The following is a 25,140-nucleotide window of genomic DNA, read 5'->3' as shown; positions in this document are numbered from 1 at the left end:
CACTCTGCGCCCAAGAGGCCCATCTCACCTTCTTTGTTGATGGTCAGTGGAATGCTATGGACAGTCTGAAGTTTCACACATGAGTTGGTGAGCATCTGCAGCTCCACAGATGTCAGAGAGAAGCTTTTGAAACCTGAGCGGGCAGAGTGGGTACAGAGATATGTCAGTCTACACCACTCTTCTGTGCCCCTCCCACTTGATCCTCATCACACATAGAAGGAGCACAACAGGGCCAGTGCTGGGGCTTGGTGGCTCCCTTGAGAAGTATAGCAATGGCACAAAGTAAGGTGAAACCTCAGAGAGCCCAGACCTGGGCACCTGTGAAGAGGTAGCCACACTGCCCACATACATGTCCACATATATCTACAAGCCACCAAAGACAAAGTAGAAGCAACACCCTGGGAAGTGGCACCAGTCGGCCTGCTATTGGTTTTATGTCTCTGCTGGATGGCATAAACAGTGAGTGGGAAACAAATGCTGCCACACTGGAAATGACTTGAGTACTCATGCGCAGGCAGAAATCCCTGGGACACAAGCCTCAGCAGAGCACCTAGCTCTCCCCAGGCCTCAGTGGCACTGAAGAAAAGATGAGGCTCGGCTCAGTGTAGGTGTGAGTGATCAGTCTGCAGAGATGGGAGCTGAGGCTGAGGCAGAGGCAGAGAGGTTGAGGCAGGCAGAGCCCCAAGCCCAGAGTTGGTGTGTAGAAATTGAAGCAAAACCATTGCTTCAGCTGGGGTGTTTCAGTATGCCTATAAGTATAGCTACTCAGAAGGCTGAGATCTGAGGACTGAGGTTTGACCTTAGCCTAAGCATACAAATCCAAAAGACTTTTAACTCCAAAAGACTTTTAACTCCAATTAACTAACCAAAGATGCAAGAAACAAAACAAAACAAACAAAAAAAAAAATGTGGAGGCATGCTCAAGTGGTAGATTTCCAATTATAGGCAAAAAGCCCTAGTATCAGCACACACAAAAAGAACCTACTGCAACGGAAAGACCAGGCCACCTAGGACACAGTGTGGCCTGATTCCATGCAAAAGGAACAAGTAGGGAGCTGGAAGCTGTATTCCCAGATCTTGGGATGAAGTCTGGCTTACCAGTCCTTAATATTACACACTGCCCCCTTGCCGCAGCACTGAAGGGCAGCTTGGAGTTCGAGAAGAAAGAAACCACATAAACTGTGATCAGAGAGACGAGGCTATCCCAGACAGGACTAAGTGTTCTAAGTGTTCTGTCTTGATGGGGCTAAGTAGAGAGGAGGACAGTGTGGCTACCAGGTGGGCTCAGGGCCCTGCCAGCATCAGCACCTTTTTTGGGAGGGGGGAGGGGATGTATAAGAAAGGCCTGGTGAGTGGTGTGTATGTGCAGGCCCAGAGGGTAGACAGCAAAGCTGGGGAATTCAGGAAGGAATGGGAGAGAGAACCATGGTAGGGATGTGTGTACAGAGATCAGGATAGGTAAGAGGGAACAACAAAGCTGGGGAGCATACTTGTTTTCTTTTTTGTCAGTCATGGGGCTTGAACTCTGGGCTGAGGTGCTGTCCTTGAGCTCTTCAGCTCAAGGCAAGCGTTCTACCACTTGATCCACAGTGCCACTTCTAGTTGTCTGGTGGTTAGCTGGAGATAAGAGTCTCATGGACTTTTCTGCCCAGGCTGGCTTGGAACTGCAATCCTCAGATCTCAGCCTCCTAAGTAGCTAGTATTACAGGCGTGAGCTACCAGTGCTGCGCTCTAACTTGTTTTCTAAATTTGAGTTCCTTATATATTCTTCTTGGATAGAATCCCTTCTTAGAAAGAAAGACGGGGGGCGGGGGGGAGGGTAAGAAAGGAGAGGTTTAAATGACTGAAGGTGTGGAGGCTGGGAATGTGGCTTAGTGATAAGAGTGCTTGCCTAGCATGCATGAAGCACTGGGTTCCATTCCTCAGTACCACATAAACAGAAGCCAGAAGTGGTGCTATGACTCAAGTGGTAGAGTGCTAGCCTTGAGCAAAAGCAGCTCAGGGACAGTGCCCAGGCTCTGAGTTTAAGCCCAAGGACTGGAAAAAACAAAAAGACTGAAGGTGTGGGAGAGCACATGCCTAGAAAGTTTGAAGGCTGAGTTCAAATCCCGTAACTGTCAAAAACACCTAGAATAGAAAAAGAAAGAAGGAAAGAAAAAAGAAAGACGGTCTAAAACTGTAAGACATGTCCATCTATAGTAGATAGCCAAAAGCCAAGTCTCCTGGGTACAGAGGCCACTCACACTTTTTCTGCTGCTCTCGTATATTCTCCCTCCATTCTGCTCGCTCATAGTCGGAGGAGATCAGGAATGTGTAACTCTATAGTAGGTGAGAAGAACAACAAACCCCAGTTATCAGCTGAGCCGGCATCTGGCAAGCCCAAGGGGAAGAGCTAGAGACTCACACCTCCCCAATGCCAGCTGGCTAGGCCCAGGTATGCTCAAGTGTGCCACAATGGCCAGGAATGCTCATGGTCAGGCTCACTGCTTCCAGCACAAACTGGTCCATAGTGTTTGCACACATTTATAGACTGAGCTGTGGCACAAGCCCAACCTGAACTGCTCAGGTCAGGGAGTGACACTAGTACAGTTGGTGCAGCTTCTGGTTTTGGAGGGGTTCTTAAAGGTGGAGATCTTCAGAGGTACTATCTAATTCCAACCCACAAGCCTACGCTGAGACAAAGCTCCTATAGAACCTACCAGCTGCCTCTCCTGCCAGATGCCAAAAAACAAACCATTCTATTCACTGACAGGTGTGCATGACACTGTGGAGAGACAAGACTCAGGCTACAGATAGCACTAGGAGCCAGACAAGGAGATAATGTGTGTCACTGGTCCTGGAGATTCCCAGATAGTGTTCCTGTATCCAGAGTCAGGGCTGTCCAAACCTGCAAGGCTGCTTGTCCTCTTCCCTTCCTGGAGATCCTGCCAACCTCCCAGCTGTAGGAGCTGAGCCAACAGCCACTCAACTTGGGGCCATGATCCAAAGAACTAGTCAGAAGAACATGTGTGCCTGCATGTGCCATGCCGACCAGGTCTCTCTTGGCACAGGAATGCTCTCAAGAGAAAAGGGACTACAGTTGCAAAGTCTTCGCAAGTGCTGAGGACAACAGCTGGCTGGATAAGTTTGGGCTGCAGCTGGTTGATCAAGACCCCATTCCAGGCTGGAAGCATCTTCAGGACGAGCTAGAGGGAGCCAGTAACAGGTACTCACCTTGCCATTGCGGTTATGGACCCTGAAGGCCATGCTGGGAGACATCAGTAGAAGCAGCGACTCCTGCTCTGACAATTTCTTCTTCAGCCTCTCCATGGCTTTGCTGACCTTGTTTGCCCTCTGCCAGGGAGAGGACAGTCTCACATTTCCATTCCAGGGCCACCTGCTCCCACACAGTGCCTACTGCTCTCAACACTGAGACTAGGGAAGGTGGAGATCCCACTGTCTGCTTAGTACAAACACAGACCTTGCTGGTAGCCTTTTGTGGATACAGCCTCTCCTTAGGGTCAAGGCCCAGCACCAATTTTGCTGTGCTCAGTAAGCCTGCTTTGAGGGAACTGGTCCTTCCTCTCACAAGGAGAGAGGGGAAAAACCTTTACAGATTTCCTTGCATTCAACCTCTCCAAACATGGACAATGTGCAGGGGTTGTTATGAATGAGAAGAGCCCTCATCCCCTCCATGACCTGAGCACCAGCTTGCTGGGAGTGTTTTGGGGGAAATCCCAGTGAGTACAAACACATATCACCAGGACCTGGATGGGGAAATCCTCCCTGTCAAGAGCCATGTGGATCCTTCCTAAAGCCCACTGCCATGAGGGCTCTGGCCTTCTAGATAGTCACCAGGGTTCTCCAACCTTTGACAATTAATAGAGGCCACTGTTCTAAACTCGTCTGTCTTGGGGTTTCCCTTTCCTACAGTGCCAGACTATCCCCATGCAAGGGCTCATCTTCATTATGTCCATAACCTTCTAAACCTCCCTGGAAAGAATCAGGTTCCCAAAGTCCAAAACAGCTGGAGGGGTTCATCCCTCATCAGGACAGTTGTGACTATTTATAACATCAATGTTGAGCTATACAAAATTATCAATATAGGCAGCCAATGAGAAGTATACCAGAAGCATATGTGTCTTTCCTTTCATACACAGAATAACTTTGCTGGCCTTATACAGCCCATGGGGTGGATATTCCTTACTTTTGTCCTATAAAAGCCTTTCGTTGCCCCAGTTGAGTTGTGTACACCTGTAGTCTTGGCTACTCAGGAAGCTAAGGCAGGAGGACGACTTGAACCTAGGAGTTCTGGGCAACCTAGTGAGATGCTATCTCCTAAAAAACCTAAACAAACCAAATATTCTACTAGGTGCCACTAGCATGGGCTTTCATCCTACCTAGAATGACTTCTAGATGGAAGGCTACCATCTCAATTCATTGTGTCCTATCTGCCTAGGATCTGTAAATAATAATCTTCTTCTTCTTTTTTTTTTTTTTGGTCGGTTGTGAGGCCTGAACTCTGGGCCTGGGCACTGTCCCTCAGCTCTTCAGCTCAAGGCTAGTGCCCTACCACTTGAGCCACAGCGCCACTTCCAGCTTTTTTCTGCTTATGTGGTACTGAGGAATCGAACCCAGAGCCTCATGCATGCAAGGCAAGCACTCTACCACCGAGCCAACTTCCCAGCCCCTCTTCCAACTTCTTCTTCTTTTTTTTTTTTGGGTCCGGTCGTGGGGCCTGAACTCTGGGCATGGGTGCTGTCCCTCAGCTCTTCAGCTCAAGGCTAGAGCTCTACCACTTGAGCCACAGCACCACTTCCGGCTTTTTTTTCTTTTTGCTTATGTGGTGCTGAGGAATCGAACTCAGGGCCTCATGCATGCAAGGCAAGATCTCTACCACTAAGCCGCCTTCCCAGCCCCCCAACTTCTTTACTACTATGGTGCTGTGCTGAACTTCTACCTTCCAACAGAAGAATCATGGGCTATCCTAGCCTGGGTCTTCCCTGGGATGCAGATGGGGATAGCGGTGGGGATAAGAAGACAAAGGAACAAGGTCAGGATCCTAACAACCAGAGTGATGATCAGGCAGGATTAAAATGGACAAAGTTCAGACAAGAGCCACTGGTATAACCAAGTTTTCTATGTGAGATTCTAGGTCAGACAACTGGTCATTAGGCTACCTGCCAGGTAAAATAAGTACTCTGTAAAAGGTATACAATGAACATCTAGATCCAGAGCCTTTCATTTCCCATCAGGACCAGGTTACTAGTGGCTCTAGGATGAGAACCCTAATTTAGCTGGGCTCTTAGGACCACTCAGTGTCTGGCTATGAGCAGATAAGACGCCCAGCACTCCAAGAGCTGAGAGTTGCTCACCTAGGCCCCATCAAGTCCTGGAGACCAGATGCTTGGCAGAAAGAATAACTATTGGCTTGTGCACAAGGGGCTGCTACCCACTCAGGCCACACAGGGCCTGGATCTTGTTCTCTCAGCTGGTCGTACCTTCTCTCTCTGGATGTCACTCTTGATCTGAGAGATCTTGATCTTCAAGGCATCTAGCTCCTCATCTGGCACCAGAGGGATGTTGGGTGCCGCCTCTGACTCGTCCACCATCTGGAAGCTGAGATCCGTGAGTGGAATGTACCATTTGCAGTCATACTGTTGGGTTTTGCTGGATAGGGAGAAGAAGAATGTTAACTTGATGACTATTTTCCTTTAATAATGTCACAACTTTTCATTCCTGCTAGAGAGCCCTAGAGTCACAGCTGTGCATGGTTTATGTGACCTAAAGCCCAATCTGTGTTCCATGAGGCTATTAGCAGATACTGGCAACCTCGGTGTCTCCTGTGAACATTTATTCCACATGTGACTCCAGGCATCAAGGTATCTGAGAAGCCATGGGTCCCTTCATCCTGTGCTGATCTTGATGTTGGTGCTCACATGGGAACATGATAAGATACCCAATGGCAGGGCAGGACTAAAGTTCAGAGCTGCAGAATTTGAGAAGCTGTAGATATATTCAATACAATTTCTTCACTGGACAGATGAGGGGACAGAGGCTCTCTATTAGGCTCACAAAAAGCAGAACACAAGAGCGCAGTTATGGTTCTTTCCAATGTGACCCTCTGGATGAGGCTGACCCCTGGTGGAGTGCGGGGAGATTTGCAAGCCTATGATGAGAATAACTTGGCCACCATCACCAGGTTCAGGGAGTTAAACAACAGTATTTGCCTAACAATATATTCCCAGAGCAGGCCCTTCATTTGACATACTTTTCACAGATTCTTTACAGCCAGTCCTTCCTCCAACTGTACGTGACGGACAGTCAGGTTTACCCCTCAAGTTTGAAGATGAAGCTGAATGACTGGCCCTGATTAGTAGTGACAACCTTTGACTTTGAGCCTGGAATCATGCCTGTGTGAAAGTAGAATTTAAAGAGAGGCAGCTGGCCACAATGTTTTAATCATGCCCCAGAGGGAGAGCATCAATACCGGAGTGCTGAAGCAGTCGCCACTTGGGTAAATGTCACTCACCCTCCACTCTGCTTCTTGAGTTTGGTGCAGAGGAGCAGGTCCGTGAACAGGAAAACGTGACGCAGCTTGCGGGCTCCCTCCACCAGTTCCACCATGAAGCTGTCCTTCAGCAGCTGCCGATGCTATAAGCATGGAAGAAGGTCTCAAGTTAGGACTAGAGTGGGTGGTATGGGATGAAGTAAGCTGGGTCTTTCCAGTTGGTAAGAGTAAACGGACCTTCTGGAAAACTTTTTCCCTTGGGAGATTTCATCCCCTCTATATCCAACTCTCAGACCCACTTTCTGGAATGTTCCATCCATCTCATCAAAATGCTAAGAGGAGGGGCCGGGAAGGTGGCTCATAGCAGTAGAGTGCTTGCCTCGCATGCATGAGGCCTTGGGTTCAATTCCTCAGCACCACATAAACAGTAAAAAAGGCTGCAAGTGGCACTGTGGCTCAAGTGGTAGCATGCTAGCCTTGAGCTGAAGAGCTCAGGGACAGCACCCAGGCCTAGAGTTCAAGCACCACAACTGACCAAAAAAAAAAAAAAATGCTAAGAGGAGCTATGTGTACTTCTCTTGACTTCAGAAAGTCAAACTGCCTGGAGTGTGCAGCTCTACACAAAGAAATGTCCAGGGCCTCCTAGCTCTGAACTGACAGAGTCCTAAACACATTTCTAGCCAGTCAAAGAACAGAGTGGAACATTGCAGAAGGGCTATAATCAAGGGAACCAAAAACATTTGAGTCCCTCCTGGGTGCTTAGATTGGAGAAGAGGCTTGGTGGATGTAGGGCAGTGACAGTCACTGGCCTGGGGGCCACGGAGGATCATTTACAATCAAACAAATGCTCTAAGGAAGGATGATAGGAGAGTCCTCTTTAGACAAGAGAGCTGGTACCCCTCTGGGGTAGCAAACCAGGACCCAATATTAGCAAGAAACTAGTCATGCAAAGGAAGAGCTGTTCCTATATAGAGATGAGACTGGCACTGTGGGTATAGATGAGGCAATCCCAGCGATAAGATGGTAGACACAAGAGTAATCTAAGAGGGCCAGTGCTTCAGGTAAGGAAGGAAGGGGCTAATTCAGAAGGAAGCCAGGGGCCTTGTACCTGGGAACCCACTTTCCAGTTCTGACTAGACAGGATGGGCAGGATCCAAGTAGGAGTATCTCCTCTGTTCTTTCCCAGGCACTTGCTGCCTGAGAACTTAGCCCCTTATGTACAGCATAGGCAGTCAGCCCGAGGATAAACTAGGAAATGGAAAACATGATCTCCCAATAAGTCCCAAGCCTTTCTTCACCTCAGTACTTTATCTGAAAGTCAAGGCCAGTCCTTTCTTACACAGCTCAGGGGACTACTGAATGGGCATAATGCAGCAAGTTAATCAGTCATCCAACAGATCGGCACCTCATAAAGGGCCAGCTTCTGTGGTAAGCCAAGGACAGAGTCAGGATGAGAGGTTGATGCTGCAAACAATCACTATATACACACTGTGCTGTGCAAGTGCATTGTCCAGTTATCAGATTCGTTCCCTACCATGTACTTTGATCAGGTTCATATGAAAACTAAACTTGTATTTCAGTGAGCAAGCAATATATACTTATTGGTTTCTACAATGAGATTGGTTTCTACCCAAGAGATCCCTGGCTTTAAGGAGGCATGACAGAGAAGGAGACCCTATTCCACACTATCTCATCACAGTGGGATAAGCATGGGGTACATCTGTAGGTGAGCCACACAAAACAAAGTGCATCAAACTCACCTTATTGCCAGTAAGAGGTACACTCATCTTCATCTGAAGAAGTGGGAAAGAAGGTCTCATTCTCATCCTGGCATAGCCAGAATGGATGAGGATGAGGGGAGGGGGACTGCCACTGCCACCTTTAGCCTCTACTTCTCAGCGTGCCCCACACTGCAGGAGCTAGAGGCCTACGGGCCTCTCAGAAGCAGATGCAGTCTAGGCCAGGCCCCCTCCCTACCTTTAGGCATGGGGATCACATGTCATCACCAAGGGTACTCAGCTTAGTTCACCTGGCTGCTGGCACAGGATTTTTTTTTTTTTTTTGCAGAGCTGCTGGTGCCCATAAGTGGAAGGGCAAGAAGGCTATTGGCGTGCCAAGACCATGACTCATCGTCACTCACGCTTTACTGCCTCCCTCTCCCTCCCCCCAACTCCCCAGCAGAGGGCAGACAGCATGCCTGGTACAGGCATCCACAGGAAGCAAGAAACCTGTGTGAATTCTGGGGAAGCCTCTGGGAAGCACTGGAGGGAAAATTCCAGAGACCTGGTTACAGTCTGCTGGGTCTACTGTGGGAGAAAAGATACAGTCCTGGGACACTAAGGTCCTGAAAGAACGACTACACAAACATATCCTCAACAGGGACATATAGTAAGATTTCCTAGTATAGTGGGTGGAGATAAAGTGAACTTGTGAAGGGCAGTGACATGCCAAGATAGCAATTTTTTCTCCAAAGGGGCTGAGCTTTCTCCAACCACCAGCAGAGGGCACCTTAAGCTCAGCTCAGAAGCTACAGGTCAGAAATGGCTACTCCCTAATAGTGACTGCAAGCTCAATCTGGCTTAGGAATGCATTTTTGATACTGTGATAGTTGCCAGACCCATCTCTCCTATCCATCTCACCTCTACCTGGGACAACCTTCATCTTTTTTTTTTTTTTTGGGTCCAGTCGTGGGGCCTGAACTCTGGGCCTGGGCGCTGTCCCTCAGCTCTTCAGCTCAAGGCTAGCACTCTACCACTTGAGCCACAGCACCACTTCTGGCTTTTTTCTTTTTGATTATGTGGTGCTGAGGAATCGAACCCAGGGCCTCAGGCATGCAAGGCAAGCGCTCTACCACTGAGCCACCTTCCCAGCCCCAACCTTCATCTTTTTAAGAGAAGCCACAAGTCCCAACTGCCCTGAGCCACAATGCTGTATTACACCCATCTGTCTATGAGCTGTTCCAAGAGTGTGTGAGTTGGTGCGTTTCATAAGCAGGCCCCTTGTAGCTTGAGTGATAGATAAGTGGTGGCTACAATTTTTTTTTTTTTTTTTTTACCAGGACCTTATCCAAACCAGGGATGCCTAAGGAAGAGCTGGATCTGGCTTCAGGAGATCAAAATATCTGGAGTCTGGCAGTTCTACCCAGAAAAATGTCCAGAGAATCAAAAAGAAGGCCTTCTAGCACTGAGAATTGACAGGATCCCAAACACAATTCTAGCCAATCAATGAACAAGGAGTAGAACGTGGCAGAGGGGCTCTAATCAAGCAAACACAGTGGGAGAAGAGAAGAGGTTGGGAAGAAGAGAGAACAACCTAGAGCCAGGCTTATAGGACAAGGCCTTCTTAGACCTGGGAAACAGATTCTCAAAGACCCACAGTTTAGGGATCCTGATGCTTGGGCAGATGCCTCCTCCTGGCTCAGAAGGTCAGCCAGGCCTGGCTGGAAGCTGCACACTGTGGTGGGAGATTAAAACATCCTCCTACTCTCATGAGAGAACATCAGATCTGCACCTGCATGTATTTCAGAAAATGGTAGGCCCAGGACAGATGACCCAAGGACAGAATTGGAAGACCCGGGCAAGAGTTTAGTCTCTCTGGCCAGGCACTCAGAGACCCCCCAGGTTACATGTCTACCACCTATGCTTCCTCATTCATTCTTGCCCTAGGACCCAGCCTTTCTGTGGGAAGGAAGGTCACCTAGGCCTGGTTGGGTCAGCCCACATGGCGCCAGCAGAAAGCTTGAAGTCTTTAGTCTCTGCCAGCTCAGAAGACAACCCATTCTAAAGAGCTCATCAGCCTGGCCAAGGGTCTGGGAGTGCAGGCAGGATGATTGGAACACAGGCAAGGGGAGGCTGGGCCACCCTAGGTCACAGTCCTTAATGTATCTTCAGAATGGTGTGAGGTCATGTGGTTAGAAAAAGCCAGAGGACAGAGAGGGCCTGGACCTTGCTGGAGCCAGGACAGGGAAGCATCATGCTTCAGAAGTGAGAGGCAGCAACTTAGAAGAGGTTAGGTGAAAAAAGTGGTAGAGGGAAGGCAGCAGGTGGCAAGGTTATATTCTTTCTGGGAGCTCCTTTACACCCAGGTGGAAGTACCAGCTGGAATGGACACCACTGCGGTTTCAAATAACCAATAAGACGGCCTGAGAGGGAAGGGGTCCAGGACTGTCCCACCACCACTGCCTGCAGATTCTTTTTCTGCTGAGATGTCAGCTTGGTTACTTCATTTCTTTGACTTTCAACTTCCTTAGAAATCAGATGTGGGGTTCGGAGTATAGCTCAGTGGTAGCGTGCTAGCATAGCACCCCAAACAACAATAAAAAAATGAAGAGGAGCTGGGCAGTGGTGGCTCACATCTGTAATCCTACTTACTCAGGAGACTGAGATCTGAGGATCGCAGTTCAAAGCCAGTCTGGGCAGGAAAGTCCTTGAGACTCTTATCTCCAATTAACCATCAGAAAACCGCAAGTGTTTCTGTGGCTCAAGTGGTAGAGCACAGGGACAGCACCCAGGCCCAGAGTTCAAGCCCCATGACTGACAAAAAAAAAAAAGGACCTGTCTAGTTGCACTTTTTGGAGGATTTAGTGCAATAGCATGTCTAACAGCTCAAATGGGCCATCAGGTACCATTTGCTATGGACTTGGTACACATAAGCGTCATGCTTAGAGTTCCTCATGCATCATGCCACTTCTTACTCTGACCCTATGAGGGCCTCCATTAGGCTATGAGGAGGGGGGGATTCCTCCTTTCTAAGAGGTCTTTCCCTAGGCTGGCAGCCTCTTTTAGTACACTGCTACAGGCTGAATGTCTGGGTCATCACTCTCCCCCATTTGTCAGTTAAAGCCTTAACCCTCAACGTAATGATAGTTAGTGAGGGGAGCTTTAAGAGTGATTACATTTAGGTGAGGTCACACAGGCAGGACTCTGATAAATGGGATTAGTGTCTCTGTGGAAAGGCCATATGAGGATAGTGAAAGCAGCCAGCTGTAAGCCAGGAAAAAGGTCCTCATGCTGGCACCCTAACCAGCAATAAGATAATGCCTGTATGGTGGTACATCTGTAGTCTCATCAACTCATAAGTCTGAGATAGGAAAATCACTGGGCCCAGAAGTTTGGGGCCAGCCTGGGTTGCTAAAACCTCCCAGTGTCTACTATGACATATATCTAGCCCTAGGAGCATTGAAAAAAAATCATTTCAGGTCCAGGAACTGTATTTGGTCATCAATACATCAGGCAACGCCTTGACAGTGTGACAGGAAAAGTCACCAAGGAAAGCCCGGGTGGCAGGTGGAAAGAGAGGATGCATAGAACAAAGAGGCGGACATAAGAGTTGACATGGAGGGGACAGCTGCTGGCCATGAGTAGGCCTTGGGATGGCTCCAAGTGTGGATTGAATTTGGAATATTCTGGCCCTGGAAGTAGCCAGAGGATCCTGCCCCCACTCCTATGCCTTCAGAACAAAACCTATAGAGCTGACTGAATGCCAGGAGCCTGACTGACTTGGAGCAGACTGAATGCCAGGGGCCTGGCTGACAACTGACCCTCTGTGTCCCTGACTGCGGAATGCCATGGTGAACCCCAGGGGTCCAGCAGCTGGGCTAGGAACAAGGTTCCTAGGGAAGCTGCTCACTGACCACCTGCAGTAGAGCATCAGGGCAGGGTCCTGCTGGCTTTCCCTTCTTTCCTCCTTCCTGTCTGTTATCTGACTCCCTTGCATTCTCTGGTCTCTGGAATGTCTCTTGGGGTCAATTCTGGCCCAGGTTTCCTATGTCTTAGAGTGACCCATCACAAGATGATCAAGGCCTGGGAAGAACCATGCTAATTTATAGTGACAAGGGTAGCAGTAGCTACTGCAGCACTTAGGCGTCGAACTCCATGTGGAACGAATATTTTTTTTTTTTTAAATTTCATATCGTTTCATTTCCAACTCCCTGACTTCACAAAGTGAGGGGCTGGAGTTGAATAGTGTGCCTGGAGAACCAGGGACCATATGAGTTGAGAGAATCCAAGTTCTACAAATATTTGTTAAAGGCAAATATAAGGCCTAAACCTGGACATACACAATTTCTTTGGCCTTGTAGCATCTGTCTTTTGGCCCTATGGTACTTGCTGAGGTTTCCTTACGTACCAAAGACTTGCCCAGGTCTCCTGTTTTTTTAGGTTTTGTGTGTGTGTGTGTGTGTGTGTATTTTGTGTGCTGAGGATTGACTCAGTCTCATGTGCTTTACCACTGAGCTACAGCCTGCCCCCCTTTTAGCAGTACTGGTGTTTGAACTCAGGGCACCCTGCTAGCTAAATGGATGTGCCACCTCTTAAGCCATACTGCTATTTCCCCTTTTTTTGCTTAAATTTTCAGGTAGAGTTGCACATTTCTGTCTGAAGCCAGCCTCAAGATTGTGATCTTCCAACAAATAGCCTTTAAGTAGTTGTGATTACAGCTGTGAACCACCACACTCAACTACATTAGTTGGGATGGTTTCTCACTTTTTTTGCCCTGGTTGGCCTCAAATTGCCATCTTCCTGAAGTCTCTCCAGAGTAGCTGACATTACATGAACCACCATATTGAAGTCTCCAACTCTTTTTAATTATCAGTTGCAACCAGTGGCTTATGCCTGTAATCCTAGCTACTCAGGAAGCTAAGATCTAATGATCTCAGTTCAAAGCCATCATGGGCAAGTAAGTCCATGAGTCTCATCTCCAATTAACCACCAAAAAGCTGAAGTGGAGCTGTGGCTCAAGTGGTAGAACACAAACCTTGAGCAAAAAAGCTCAAAAATAGCACTAAGGCCCTGAGTTCAAGCCCCAGAACTGGCATATGCTCATGAGTAAGCATGCTGGCATGCATGCACGCATGTACACACACGGGAGCACGCGCACGCGCGCGCGCACGCACGCGCGCGCACACACGCACACACGCACGCACGCACGCACGCACACACACACACACACACACGGCCTCCATTTCTCTCCCTGATCCCCAGTGCCTCAGTTTATAGTGATGTTGCCAACTGCAGTACCTGCCAGGGCTACTGTCTCTCTGCTTACTCTGGGCGGGTGTGTGTGTGGGGGGGTGTGCTCAGAGATAATAGGCAGAAAACCAGCATCAGAGGCTGTATTATCCCCCCCACACGTTTCCAAGCATAAGCAGCACGAGGTGCAGAGCTCAAAGCAGACAGACAGGCAACCACGTGAAGGAAATTACCCAGCAGCAGAAATCAGTCATCTAACTGTGAAGTTAATTCAGCTAAACAAATGAGCACCCACCCACCAGCCCACAGGATCTGGGCCTAGAAGGAAAACCTGCCTGCAGGATCCTTCCTTCTGAAGGCTGAATTGGTTTCCCTCCCAACCCCCCTAAGTGGTTCCTGTTGCTCACAGACACTGGGTGTTCTGGGGTCAGGATGCTGGCCAGCTAGGGCAGCTCTGGCCCCTGCTCTGAGTCAGAGAGACACTTGTAATGTTGCCCAGTCACTTCCAAAAGGGCATAGGCGCTGGAGCCAAAAGGATGAAGAGATTATAGGAACCACACTGGTGGCCAAGACTGGGGCTGTTGATCCCACAGGGTTCATATCTGGGTCTCTCCATGATGCCCCAACTCACTGAGGCTATGCTGGTGGCAGTGGGCCATATGTCTATGCTGTTAGGACTCCTCCCTCTCTCTACCAGACAGGCAGAGAAGCTACAAAGAGAATCCCACTTGGACATGCCCCTGGCAGGAGCAGAGGATGGTGCTCCAAACAGCACCTCAGATAGGGAGGAGTATGAAGCTTAAAGGCTTACTATCATTTCGCTGTATTAACTCCACCTAACCCAGGCAAAACAGAGATAGGAAGTAGAGTAGGTAAGCTCTGATGGTTAATGGGGTCCAGAAAGCTGACGTCTAATACTCATGGGCTAGGACATCTGTCTTACATCTTGGCTTAGTTTCTTAGTGGCTGTGTGACCACAGGCAAACCATTTAACCTCTCTGAGCCAGTTTCCTCACCTAAAAAAGAAAGATAGATCCTCTACATTCATCACGGGAACTTAAAAGGCACAGCTCCTTTTTCTCTTTGGCAACTTTGCTACTCAGTGATATACCAAGTAAGAGACTGGCCTAAGGTCAAAACCACTAGGCATTTCTAAACCTCAGGCCCTCCTCAGCTACAAATTCTACAGGAAGCAACCAATAGCTCCCACTTGGGGTGGGGAGTGGTGTGGATTATCTTCCTGCTGGTAATGTGTAAAATATCCTTTGCTATTTTCAGCAGAAGGTACCAATACAGGGAAATCACATCCCTTACCTTCATACTGTCCCTTACAGGCCAAGAAAACCCTTTAAGTCCCATAAGAAAAGGTAGTAGGCTAAGTCACTATCTTCAGAGAGCACGGATGCTCAAGTTTAAAAAAAAGCAAGGGGTGTCCCCAAATTAATACCACAAGTAGGCAGTGGGGAAGGATCAAACCTGGGTTGAAGAAGAGCCCATTTGGGGCTGGGAAGGTGGCTCAGTGGTAGAGTGCTTGCGTTGCAAGCCTGAGGCCCTGGGTTCGATTCCTCAGCACCACATAAGCAAAAAGAAAAAAGCCGGAAGTGGCACTGTGGCTCAAGTGGTAGAGCGCTAGCCTTGAGCTGAAGAGCTGAGGGACAGCGCCCAGGCCCAGAGTTCAGGCCCCACGACCGGACCCAAAAAAAAAAAAAAAAAAAGAAGAGCCCATTTGGCTGTTTGCCTTCCTTCCTCCTTCCTTCCCTCCCTCCCTCCCTCCTTCCTTCCTTCCTTCGTCGGTTGTGGGTCCTGAACTCTGGGCCTGGGTGCTGTCCCTCAGCTCTTCAGCTCAAGGCTAGCGCTCTACCACTTCCTGCTTATGTGGTGCTGAGGAATCGAACCAGGGCCTCATGCATGCAAGGCAAACACTCTACCACTGAGCTACCTTCCTAGCCCCTTGGCTTCATTTCTCTATATAACATGGATTGTACAACTGTTGGGCAGCCAGGAAGGCTACTGAGGACTTGTAAGCTTGGACTTCATGATTGATTAATAATGTCTACATCATGGCTAGGGATCAGGGAGCATGGGAGTGGTTATCTACCTCCATGGCTTAGTCACTGCTGAAGTATTAAAGGACAGTGCTAAATGAAGGGTGTGAGTCAGAATTACATTTCAGGGATACCAAGTCTTCTCTTCCTTTGGTAGATGAGGAACCTAAGCAATCCCTAGTGTCCAGTCAGGGCTAGATGCTTGAAAGAGCGCTTGGTCTTTGCCCTGATAAAGTACCTGACCTCAGGGCTGGGAAGGTGGCTCAGTGGTAGAGTGCTTGCCTTGTATGCATGAGGCCCTGGGTTTGATTCCTCAGCACCACATAAGCAGAAAAAGCTGGAAGTGGCGCTGTGGCTCAAGTGATAAAGCACCAGCCTTGAGCTGAAGAGCTGAGGGACAGTGCCCAGGCCCAGAGTTCAGGCCCTACAATCAACCAAAAAAAAAAAAAAAAAAAAAGTACCTGACCTATAGGTACTTTCTGCTTGGTAACCTGAAGACCTAGGCAATGATGGCTCAGAATCAGGAAAGATGAGGATGTGGCTGCCAACTCCTAAGCAACATCTCATTTTTCTAAATTCTTCCATTTCCTAGCTGAATTCCGATAATTCAACTATTTCTCTCCAGAGAGATGGTGGCAGAGACATAGGGGCAGACTCAGCAATGTATCAAGGGGCCTAGGGGAGAAGAGCTCATATCCTTGCCTCCCTGGCAGTCAAAGTTCTCATAAAGCAACAGTTAACAGAAGAGAAAGAGCAGAAGTCCCTGGAGAGAAGGGTGAGCCTGGCAAGAACCAACCCAGTACAAAGTCCTAGCAGATATAACTCCAACAGCTAAATCAGGTGGATTGCTCGTCAAGAGGCCAGAGTACTGCTTTCTTTTGTTGGTCCAAGGGCCAAGGGAGAAATGGAGGATCAAGGCCCTCTGTTGCTCGGGAGACAAAATCTGATTTCCATGTCCCCTAGGTGCTAGCCATTAGACAGTCAGGTGGAAAGCTTCTGCCCTGGTCAATATCTGCCTATGGGAAGTGCTGGGGACCCATTTCTGTCTTCAATGGGCTCAGAGATGGCCAAGGAGCCAATACAGAGGTCCAGGAGTGTTGCCACATGCTATTCTTTCCACAAATCATTGCCCATGAAGGCCCAGGTGCTCAGGGAGGAGGGGCTGCATCCTATCCTGCTGTAACGACCCCAAAAGGTAAAGCGGTAAGCTCCAAGCTTCTTGATGAGTCATTCCTCATAATACTGGGATTGGACCTGAAACTTCCTTGTTCTACAGCTGGAGAAGCCTGTCAAATAAGAGTAAAAAGCTCTGTCATCTACTCAGCCCTTCCCAGACCAAGCCCACCAGGAAAAACCACCAAACCCAGAGAAGCAAGCGGAGGAACACAGGGCTGACAGCAGGTGAGAGGGAAAGAAACCTTGTGTATTGATTGGGCAGGTCTGCACTGGCATTATCTCAGCAGTGCACATATGGCACACGAGCCAGAAGAGGAGAAAGTGGTTCTCAGAGGTGAGTATAGTTGGGGTCATGTTCTGCCTAGACATCACAGCTCCTGTTCCTGCATAAAACTCCAGAGGCCGAGAGGTCAGCTCCTGTCACTTTCACACAGCTTCTAACAAAGGATGCTTACACGGACACCAGTTCCTGGCCTATGCTTCTCAAATATGCTTAATTGAATTTTGTACTCAATAGAGGCTGCCTTAATAGATGCTATACTTAATAAGAGGCTGAAAAGGCATCTGCTTAGCAATACACAGGGCCTCTTTCAGGGAGGATCTAAGGTGGCAAAGGTGCAGACCAATGTCTGCTTATTGATGACATGCATAAAAGGAGAATGACTGTTGAGTAGCTGCTACAGGGCGAGGGAAAGAAAATTTACAGGCTGAAGACATCAACTTCTCCAACCATTTGCATGTATCAAATACAAACATGGGCCCCTCCCCTTCTTTACCTAATTCTTTTTTTGGTTGGTCATGGGGCTTGAACTCTGGGTATGGGCACTGTGCTGAGCTCTTCAGCTCAAGGCGAGCACTCTACCACCTGAATCACAGCGCCACTTCCGGTTTTCTGGTGGTTAATTGGAGATAAGAGTCTCACTACTTTCCTGCCCAGGCTGGCTTTGAACTGCGATCCTCAGATCTCAGTCTCCTGAGTAGCTAGGATTATAGGCGTGAAACACTGACACCCGGCCCAACTTAAATTCTTAAACTTGGTGTTCAGTTTTTCAATGAAAGACTACCCAGGAGGAAGTAGAAGATTCCAGGCAAAGTGCCATCTCTTTCTGGATGGAACTCAACAGAAACAGTGGAAAAACAGGTAGCTATGAGGTGGAGACACTGTCTAGTGGGCATGAGGCATGCAGTTACTCCTATAAGGCAACTCTGACACCTCATACAGACTGGGTTGAACCCAACCAGGGTTACAGAATCTCAAGGGCCTGTGTTTCCTGTGTTAGGCTGAACTGTCTGCAGAGGACTAGAGAAGGATCCAGGTCTGAGACTGAAAATGTCCTGTGTCCCCCAGCAGCCACACTTACCTCTCCCTTCTTCACTGTCATGGACTGCCGGCGGGGTGTGATCTCCTCATTGATGCTGGATAGGAAGTTCTGAGAGATGCGGAGGGCATCCTGCAGCAGGGGATGGTCAGGGTGGCTGGAGGGAGTGTGCTTCAGCAAGTCCTGTCCCAGGTAGAAAGACCAGAGTTAGAGAGGAAGACTGGTACAAACCACTGTGTGTAAACCACACTGAGCATAACCCAGAGCTGCTGGCTTCCCACGCATGCCAGTATGCTCTCAGGAAGCAGGCCCTGGTCCCACAACATGTGCCAACAAACTCATGCTATTTGCACATGGCCAAGAGGGGATTCAGGGCAGGGTTTCTATACCTTGGTGTTATTGACATTTTGGGTCAGATGATTCTGTTATGGTGAGGAGGGGCAGAGGGACTGTCTTGTGCAGCATAGGATATTTAGTATCATCCCTGGCCTGTTCACAGGACACAGAGGATGCTCATAGCATACTGCCCTCATTGTACCGTGACAACAAAGTATGTCTGCAAGACATTGTTGCATGTCTCTCAGGGTAGAATCAGTCCTGGCCCAGAACCAATGGTTTGTACAAGGTCAGGAGAAAAACCTTTGACTCCTCCTTTAGATGAAAGCCAAGGACTTCTTAGAAGCCAGATAGAAATATTGACACTTTCTCAGCTAGGAATGTAAGTCATTCCTGCCCAAGGTCAGCAGCTCCCTGGTGCTTCTGAGAAACAAAATCCCCTTGAGATCCCAAGTCTCATCTGCAAAGAGAGCCTAGGCATGAAGAAGCACCTGGGTTGGCAGTGACAGGGTAGCCCCTTAGCTTCAGTGCTCTCAAGCGGCTCCATCTTATCCCTATCATGATACTCAGCTTGACAACATGCATGCCTGATACCTGGACAAACTACAGGCCAGGGGATAGACTACAGTATCTCAGGGCATCAGACAAGATCCTCTGTCAGAGCCTCTGAACTCAGGGCACCCCAGTATAGGAGAAGCCAGAGCCCCAGAGAAGGCCCTGCCTGCTCAGGGAGAATGTCTGTATCACCCTATGAGTTGACTCACGTGGAGGACCAGCGTGCTTCTTGTCACCCTGTCCACAGGCTTGTAGAGCAAGTCTGTAGAGAGACAGGCAAGGAGAGATGAAGGTACTTGGAAAAAGCAGGGTGATTGCCTGCCTGCTGCGTGGTGCTGACAGCACCTCCACCCCCACACTTAAACACAAAGGCACAGAGAACTCACTTTCCAAAGAGTTCTTGGTCGTTGGGTCCTTGGCATCCTTGTTGCTTCTGGCTCTCAGGTTCTGCAGGGAGAAAAATACACACTCACATGAGACAACTGAAGAAACTTTGATGTGGCAAGAAGTTGCAATCAGGAACCATAAGCAGAAACACTGCCTTCTTTCCCCACCAAGTACCCCAGATGCAGCAAATCTCAGGGGGCATCTGAGCTGCTGAGCAGGGACCCACCCATAGACAAGCACAAAAGAAGCCTTGAATGCTTCCATTAGAACAACATGTTGACATCTGGTGTCAGAAAATGCTTGTCCTGAGCTGCTGCTCCATGCACTGCAAGATGCTGAGCAGCACCCTTGGCCTCCACCTTCAGGTGCAGTAATATCCTCAGCCTCCTGTCAGGGAAACAAAAATTGTATGCAGGCATTGCCAAATGTCCCTTGGGGATGAAATCATCTCTGGTTAAGAACAACTGACACGGAGAATCTTGAAAACAGGCAAATTCTTTCTTGGAGTAGCTCAACAGCATGTGGACAGCTGGTCAATCAGAAGAGCACTCGCCTGTAACAGCAGTCCAGGGATCCTGTCAGTAGTTAGACCAATGCTGGATCTGACCCCACCCTACAGTGTGGAATGGAAATACAAATATGCTTGCTAAAATATGCTTGCTATAAAACAAGGTGCTAAGATTCCCACGGTGAGGGCAGGGTTTGTTAGTGGACAGACCATGTTGCAGCATAAATGCATTGAAGACATAGCTAAAGTCATCTCTGGGAAGCAGTTGCAAGGAGGCCCCCAGTACAAGGTTTCTACACAACAAATGCACACCTATCTTACAAACAAGAAGTAGCCTGATAATGCCCTGCCATCTAATGCTGTAAAAAACTTCTTAGAATTGAATGATGGTGTCTTTCAGCTCACAGGGCTAAAGACAATCATGTACTTTGGTATCTTTTAGCCAAGAGTTTAAAAATTAACATCTCTCAAAGTGACTGTTCTTCCCTGTGTCTAACTCAGCAGTTCCTAAAGGGTGTGAGTGGGTGGGAGAGCTACACAAGAGACTATAGGCAGAAACCAGGTGCTGAGCTCATGGGAGTTGGGAGGTGATCCACATCCCACATGTCCCTAGACAGTGCAAGACACAAGTTCTGGGATGCCCAGCCTCAGTGAGTTTGGATTAACCTGCATTTTACAAACTTGCTTGGCTGTGGAAGCTCTTTTCATTTATTTATCACCTGAGGAGCTAGCATCTCACAGAAGCCAGCCTAGGCACTTCATGCTAAGTGGACACTGCCTCACACCCATCTCACAGGACTGCTGGTCTGGGGAGAAGGTGGAAAATCACTACTTAATCTGGTTCTTGAGGCAATTCATGAGCCCCATGCCAGAGTATTGACTCCTAAGTATTGATCTCTGGGACTTCTGACCCAGTCCCTACCACCACCACAAAGCCTCCTGCTTCCTTGTCCTTGAGCTTGATTTTGCTCTTCTGACAGCTGCATTTACTCTCCTGGATAGAGAACCAGCATAGATATTGTTATTGGTGTATGTGTGTGTGTGGTGGTACTAGGGTTTAAACTCAGGGCTTGCTAAGTAGGTATTTTACTACGTCAGCCATTCTGCCAACCCTACAGATGTTCTGATGGTAAAAGAACCCCAAAACTTCACAGAAGGCTCACTTCTGATGTATTCTGAGCTCATCTCTGGATCGCAGCCTTGGCTCAAATTTCCAACCAAGGTAGCAATCTGGTATCTTCCCCCTCATGATTTCCTCCTTTCTCTGTAGAAACCTGTCCAAGTCAACTTAAACCTTGCCACCTGTTCTTTAAAAGGACCAGGTTAGTCAGGTGCCAATGGCTCACACCTACCATCCTAGCTACTCAGGAGGCTGCAATCTGAGGATCCTGTTTTCAAAGCCAATCCAGGCATAAGTCTGTGAGACTTCAACTAACAGCAAAAAGTTGGAACTTAAGGCATAGTTCAAGTGGCAGAGTGCCAGCCAGCCTTGAATAGAAAGAGCCAAGCAAGAATGTGAGGTTCAGAGTGTAAGCCCCAGTACTAGTGCAAAGATAAACAAACAAAAGATCAGAAATCAGTCAGAATTCAGCTGATAAGGGTATGGGAGTTAACTCAATGAAAGAAAGAGAACAAAGAGAATTTCCAGGGGATGATATGGCTGGTGGGCACCCTTTGGGCTCAGGAAGAGCAGCATGACACAAAATATCACCATGGGAGGCAATTAGTGCCAAGTCCCCAATGCCAAGTCATAAAATAGCAATGTGTCTCTGGAACAAAGCCCAGGTGTGTTAGTCAAAGGGTGTTTCTCAGCAAAAGAAACTGGCCCTACTATGTATTTCTACTTTCTATTTCTCTTTCTAATGCTTTTTTTTTTTTTTTGTCAGTCATGGGGCTTAAACTCTGAGTCTGGGCGCTGTCCCTGTGCTCTTTAGCTCAAGGTGAGTGCTCTAGCACTTGAGCCATAGTGCCACTTCTGGTTCTCTAATGATTTACTGAAGATAAGAGACTCACGAACTTTCCTGCCTGGGCTGGCTTTGAATTGTGAGCCTCAGATCTCAGCCTCCTAAGTAGCTAGGATTACAGGCATGAGCCACTGGTGCCTAGCTATTTTTTTGTTTTTGTCAATTGTGGGGCCTGAAATCTGGGGCTGGGCTCTGTCCCTCAGTTCTTCAGCTCAAGGCTAGCACTCTACCACTTGAGCCACAGCGCCACTTCCGGTTTTTTCTGCTTATGTGATGCTGAGGAATCAAACCCAGGGCCTGTACGTGAAGGCAAGCACTCTACCACTGAGCCACTGTACCAGCCACAATGCTTCCTTTCTTACAGAGGTCTTCCCATCAAGAATCCTTGTTAGGTGAGAGAGAAGCAAGTCAGAAGTCATAGCTCCAGGGAGTGGGACCCATCCAATGGCAAGAGTGACAACAGACAACCCCCGCCCCCCTGAAATGTCACATGGTTCTCATCAGCACTGCAGACAGGACACAGAACAGCAGGAGGAATCCATTTGGAGACACAGAGACCCAGGAGTTTTGCTGAATTCTGGTCCTTGCTCAGCTCTGGCCCTGGATGGCATATTCATCTTCTCTGTATCTGAGGGGCTCATTCAAGGCTCCAGAGGCTAACAATACTCTGTGGGTTGAGGTTTCAGTCCTCCAGGGGCTAAATGCAAATAAGGAGACAATCAAACCCTCAGACCTGAAGCTTTCCTCCTGGCATAGGTCTACAGAGGCAACAATGCCCTCATTTCCTTGTGCTTTCAAGATCACTGGTAGATTAGAAAAAGAACAGAGCAGTTGCTACCTAGTCTCCAGCAACAAGGTACAGAGTCAGCTCCAGGATGTACAAGAGATGTAAGGGCAAAATTACAGACTCTACTGACTACAGGCAGATAGCATAAGAGAGTGTCCACGGAACATTGTTGCTGGGCTTTGAGTGTACCCTCTAAAAATTCATGTGTTGGAAACAATCTCCTAACGCCCATGATGATGGTACTGAAGATGGGTGTTTGGGAGATTAGGCTTAGATGAGGTCATGAGGCTGGGGCCTCCATGATGGCATTAGTGGCTTTAAGCAATAGAGAGACCTGACTAGCTTGCTTGCTATGTCCCACCACAGGATGCCTTGTCATGTTATAAAGCAACGAAGTCACATCATATATAGCCTAGTACTTTTGAACTTCCCAACTGTAGAATGGTAAGGCAAATAACTTCTATTCTTTATAAATTACCCAGTTTCTGGGTAACATAGCCACATAGTAGACTAAGACAAGAGTCTACCCTTAGCTTTTGAGGAGGTAGGACATTCTAGGGCTACTCCTGTCTAATCACAACAGTGTCCCAGACATAGAGCTGATGAAGACGACAGGAGTAGGTCTGAATCAGTTCTAGGATTCATAACTAGACTTGAGTTTGGTGTACTTTGTTCTTTCATGCCAGGTTCTACTTACAACCATTCCATAATCCACTGTGAGAAGTGGTTCAGAACACAGATGAAGTCAGTGGTGCGGACTGGTCTGCACAATGTCAAAGTATCCCTTACCTCAGAGATTTCTGCAAACTGAGCATTGGCCTGGCAACACTTCTCAGCTGTTTCCATGGCAACCCCGTAGTTGTCCACAAAGGCTCGGTATACACCCAGCTGGCTGGCCTGAAGGGAGAAAGGAAGAAAGTGTGGGACAGATGCTGTTACTCTCTATCTTTATGAGGACTGGGTTCCTGTGTACAGCTCTAGAGAAACCATAGGAACATACAGGGTTACAGAGACCTCAGCCTCTCCATGCCAATCCCTCCTACCTGCTTCCTCCTCCCCGCACATTAAGCACACTTCCTGCTCCTACAATGACATGTTGAGAAGTGACTCAGAGCTCTGTGCAGGTAATGGCACCTTTCCAGAGCTGCTTATTCCTCCCACCTCATTTTACTAAAAGGGTGCTATGAGCAGCAGCTGAAGTTTGAAGTAGTGAGGAAGAAACGAAGCATCTCTGTGCAGAAAGCTTGAGCAGTACCTTCTCATTCTGACTGCAGAAGGCCCTCCTGGACATGGAGGTCAGTAGACCCTCAGGCCTATTGCATTCTACTCTGACATGTCTAATGCCCTCAGAGCACAGTCTGGTTGTCCAGGGGCTCCTGCTTCCCAGACTCAAGTTCATCCCAGATCTGGTAGGGGTGTCCAGGTATCATGCTGCACACATGGCAGGTGCAAGACCTGCCAACTCTAAAATGAGAGGCAAAAGCCTGTCAATTATTATACCAAAGACATTAACACAGAGTTCCCTCACTAAGCCTCGTACTTAAACACACATTCAACTGCACCATGACTTCCATGGGGGGAGTAATGTGTAATCATCATGGTCAACTTTAGCTCCTATATCACCTTTACAGACAGCAAGGAGGAAACAAATTCTTGCCTCATCTAGGACTAGGAAACCCAGGTGGGAGTTAACCTGGTGGCCAGATCAGAGACACCTATAGCAGCTGATTTAGAGCTGGAAACTGGAGGCATTTGCTGTTCCTAGAGTTTGTACTGTGTCTAATCTAAATTTCATTTCCACACACATTTGCATTTATATTGAATTTTGTGTTTCTGCAGATGATAATCCCAGATTCTGGGTAAACCAGACCTAATCTTCTGGCTATGTTCCCAGTAGAGACTGCACAGAGAGCCACAAGTGCCTGGGTAATAGCAGTGGCCAAAAGATGCCCTGCTTGAACTCTGCCATGCTGACAATCCCAGAGAAGCTACTTCATCTTTGCATTCCAGGTTTTCTCATCATTACAATGTTGAGATCCTTCTTTTCCTCCTCCCTCCTTGTTTAGTTACCAAGTAAGTGCCTCTCTCCAAACCAAGACCTGGCTTGAGGATCAGGACACCTTCTCAGAAGAAGAGATGGTAAGAGATCTGGAGGGTGTCAAAACAAAGACCCTTTCATGACTTCTCCTCTCCTGTTTAAACAAACAGGTCACCTCTTCCTAGTGTGAGATATTCTTTTTTTTTGTCAGTCGTGGGGCTTGAACTCTGGGCCTGGGCGCTGTCCCTCAGCTCTTCAGCTCAAGGCGAGCGCTCTACCACTTGAGCTACAGCGCCACTTCCGGTTTTCTGGTGGTTTATTGGAGATAGGAGTCTCACGGTCTCTCCTGCCCGCGCTGGCTTTGAACCGCGATCCTCAGATCTCAGCCTCCTGAGTAGCTAGGATTACAGGTGTGAGCCACCAGTGCCCGGCTAGTGTGAGATATTCTAAGCACTGAATTCTCACACTTTTACCTTAAAAAAAAAAAAGAGCTGTATGATCCTGCACAAATGGAGAGCCAATGCCTCTAGATACTGGATATGATGCACCAAGGATACAGCCTACTGC

The 25,140-nt window shown here is 48.2% G+C and overlaps 1 protein-coding gene across 1 annotated transcript in view; it reads right to left on the bottom strand.

Annotated features, from left to right (window-relative positions):
- Bcr (BCR activator of RhoGEF and GTPase) overlaps positions 1–25,140 on the bottom strand; it is a 140,979-nt gene that overhangs the window by 31,514 nt on the left and 84,325 nt on the right. The window contains exons 5-13 of the mRNA XM_042666138.1: positions 23,325–23,432; positions 19,276–19,336; positions 19,099–19,151; positions 18,041–18,181; positions 6,512–6,633; positions 5,481–5,649; positions 3,214–3,333; positions 2,244–2,319; positions 29–133 (exon numbers count right to left, since the gene is read on the bottom strand). Coding sequence (XP_042522072.1) covers positions 29–133; positions 2,244–2,319; positions 3,214–3,333; positions 5,481–5,649; positions 6,512–6,633; positions 18,041–18,181; positions 19,099–19,151; positions 19,276–19,336; positions 23,325–23,432 — 955 coding nt within the window. The remainder of the gene's footprint in view (positions 1–28; positions 134–2,243; positions 2,320–3,213; positions 3,334–5,480; positions 5,650–6,511; positions 6,634–18,040; positions 18,182–19,098; positions 19,152–19,275; positions 19,337–23,324; positions 23,433–25,140) is intronic.

Source organism: Dipodomys spectabilis, unplaced genomic scaffold (assembly GCF_019054845.1).
Source record: "Dipodomys spectabilis isolate Male_0828 unplaced genomic scaffold, ASM1905484v1 ptg000363l, whole genome shotgun sequence".
Lineage (NCBI taxonomy): Eukaryota > Metazoa > Chordata > Mammalia > Rodentia > Heteromyidae > Dipodomys > Dipodomys spectabilis.
This window is presented reverse-complemented; position numbering and strand designations above follow the sequence as displayed.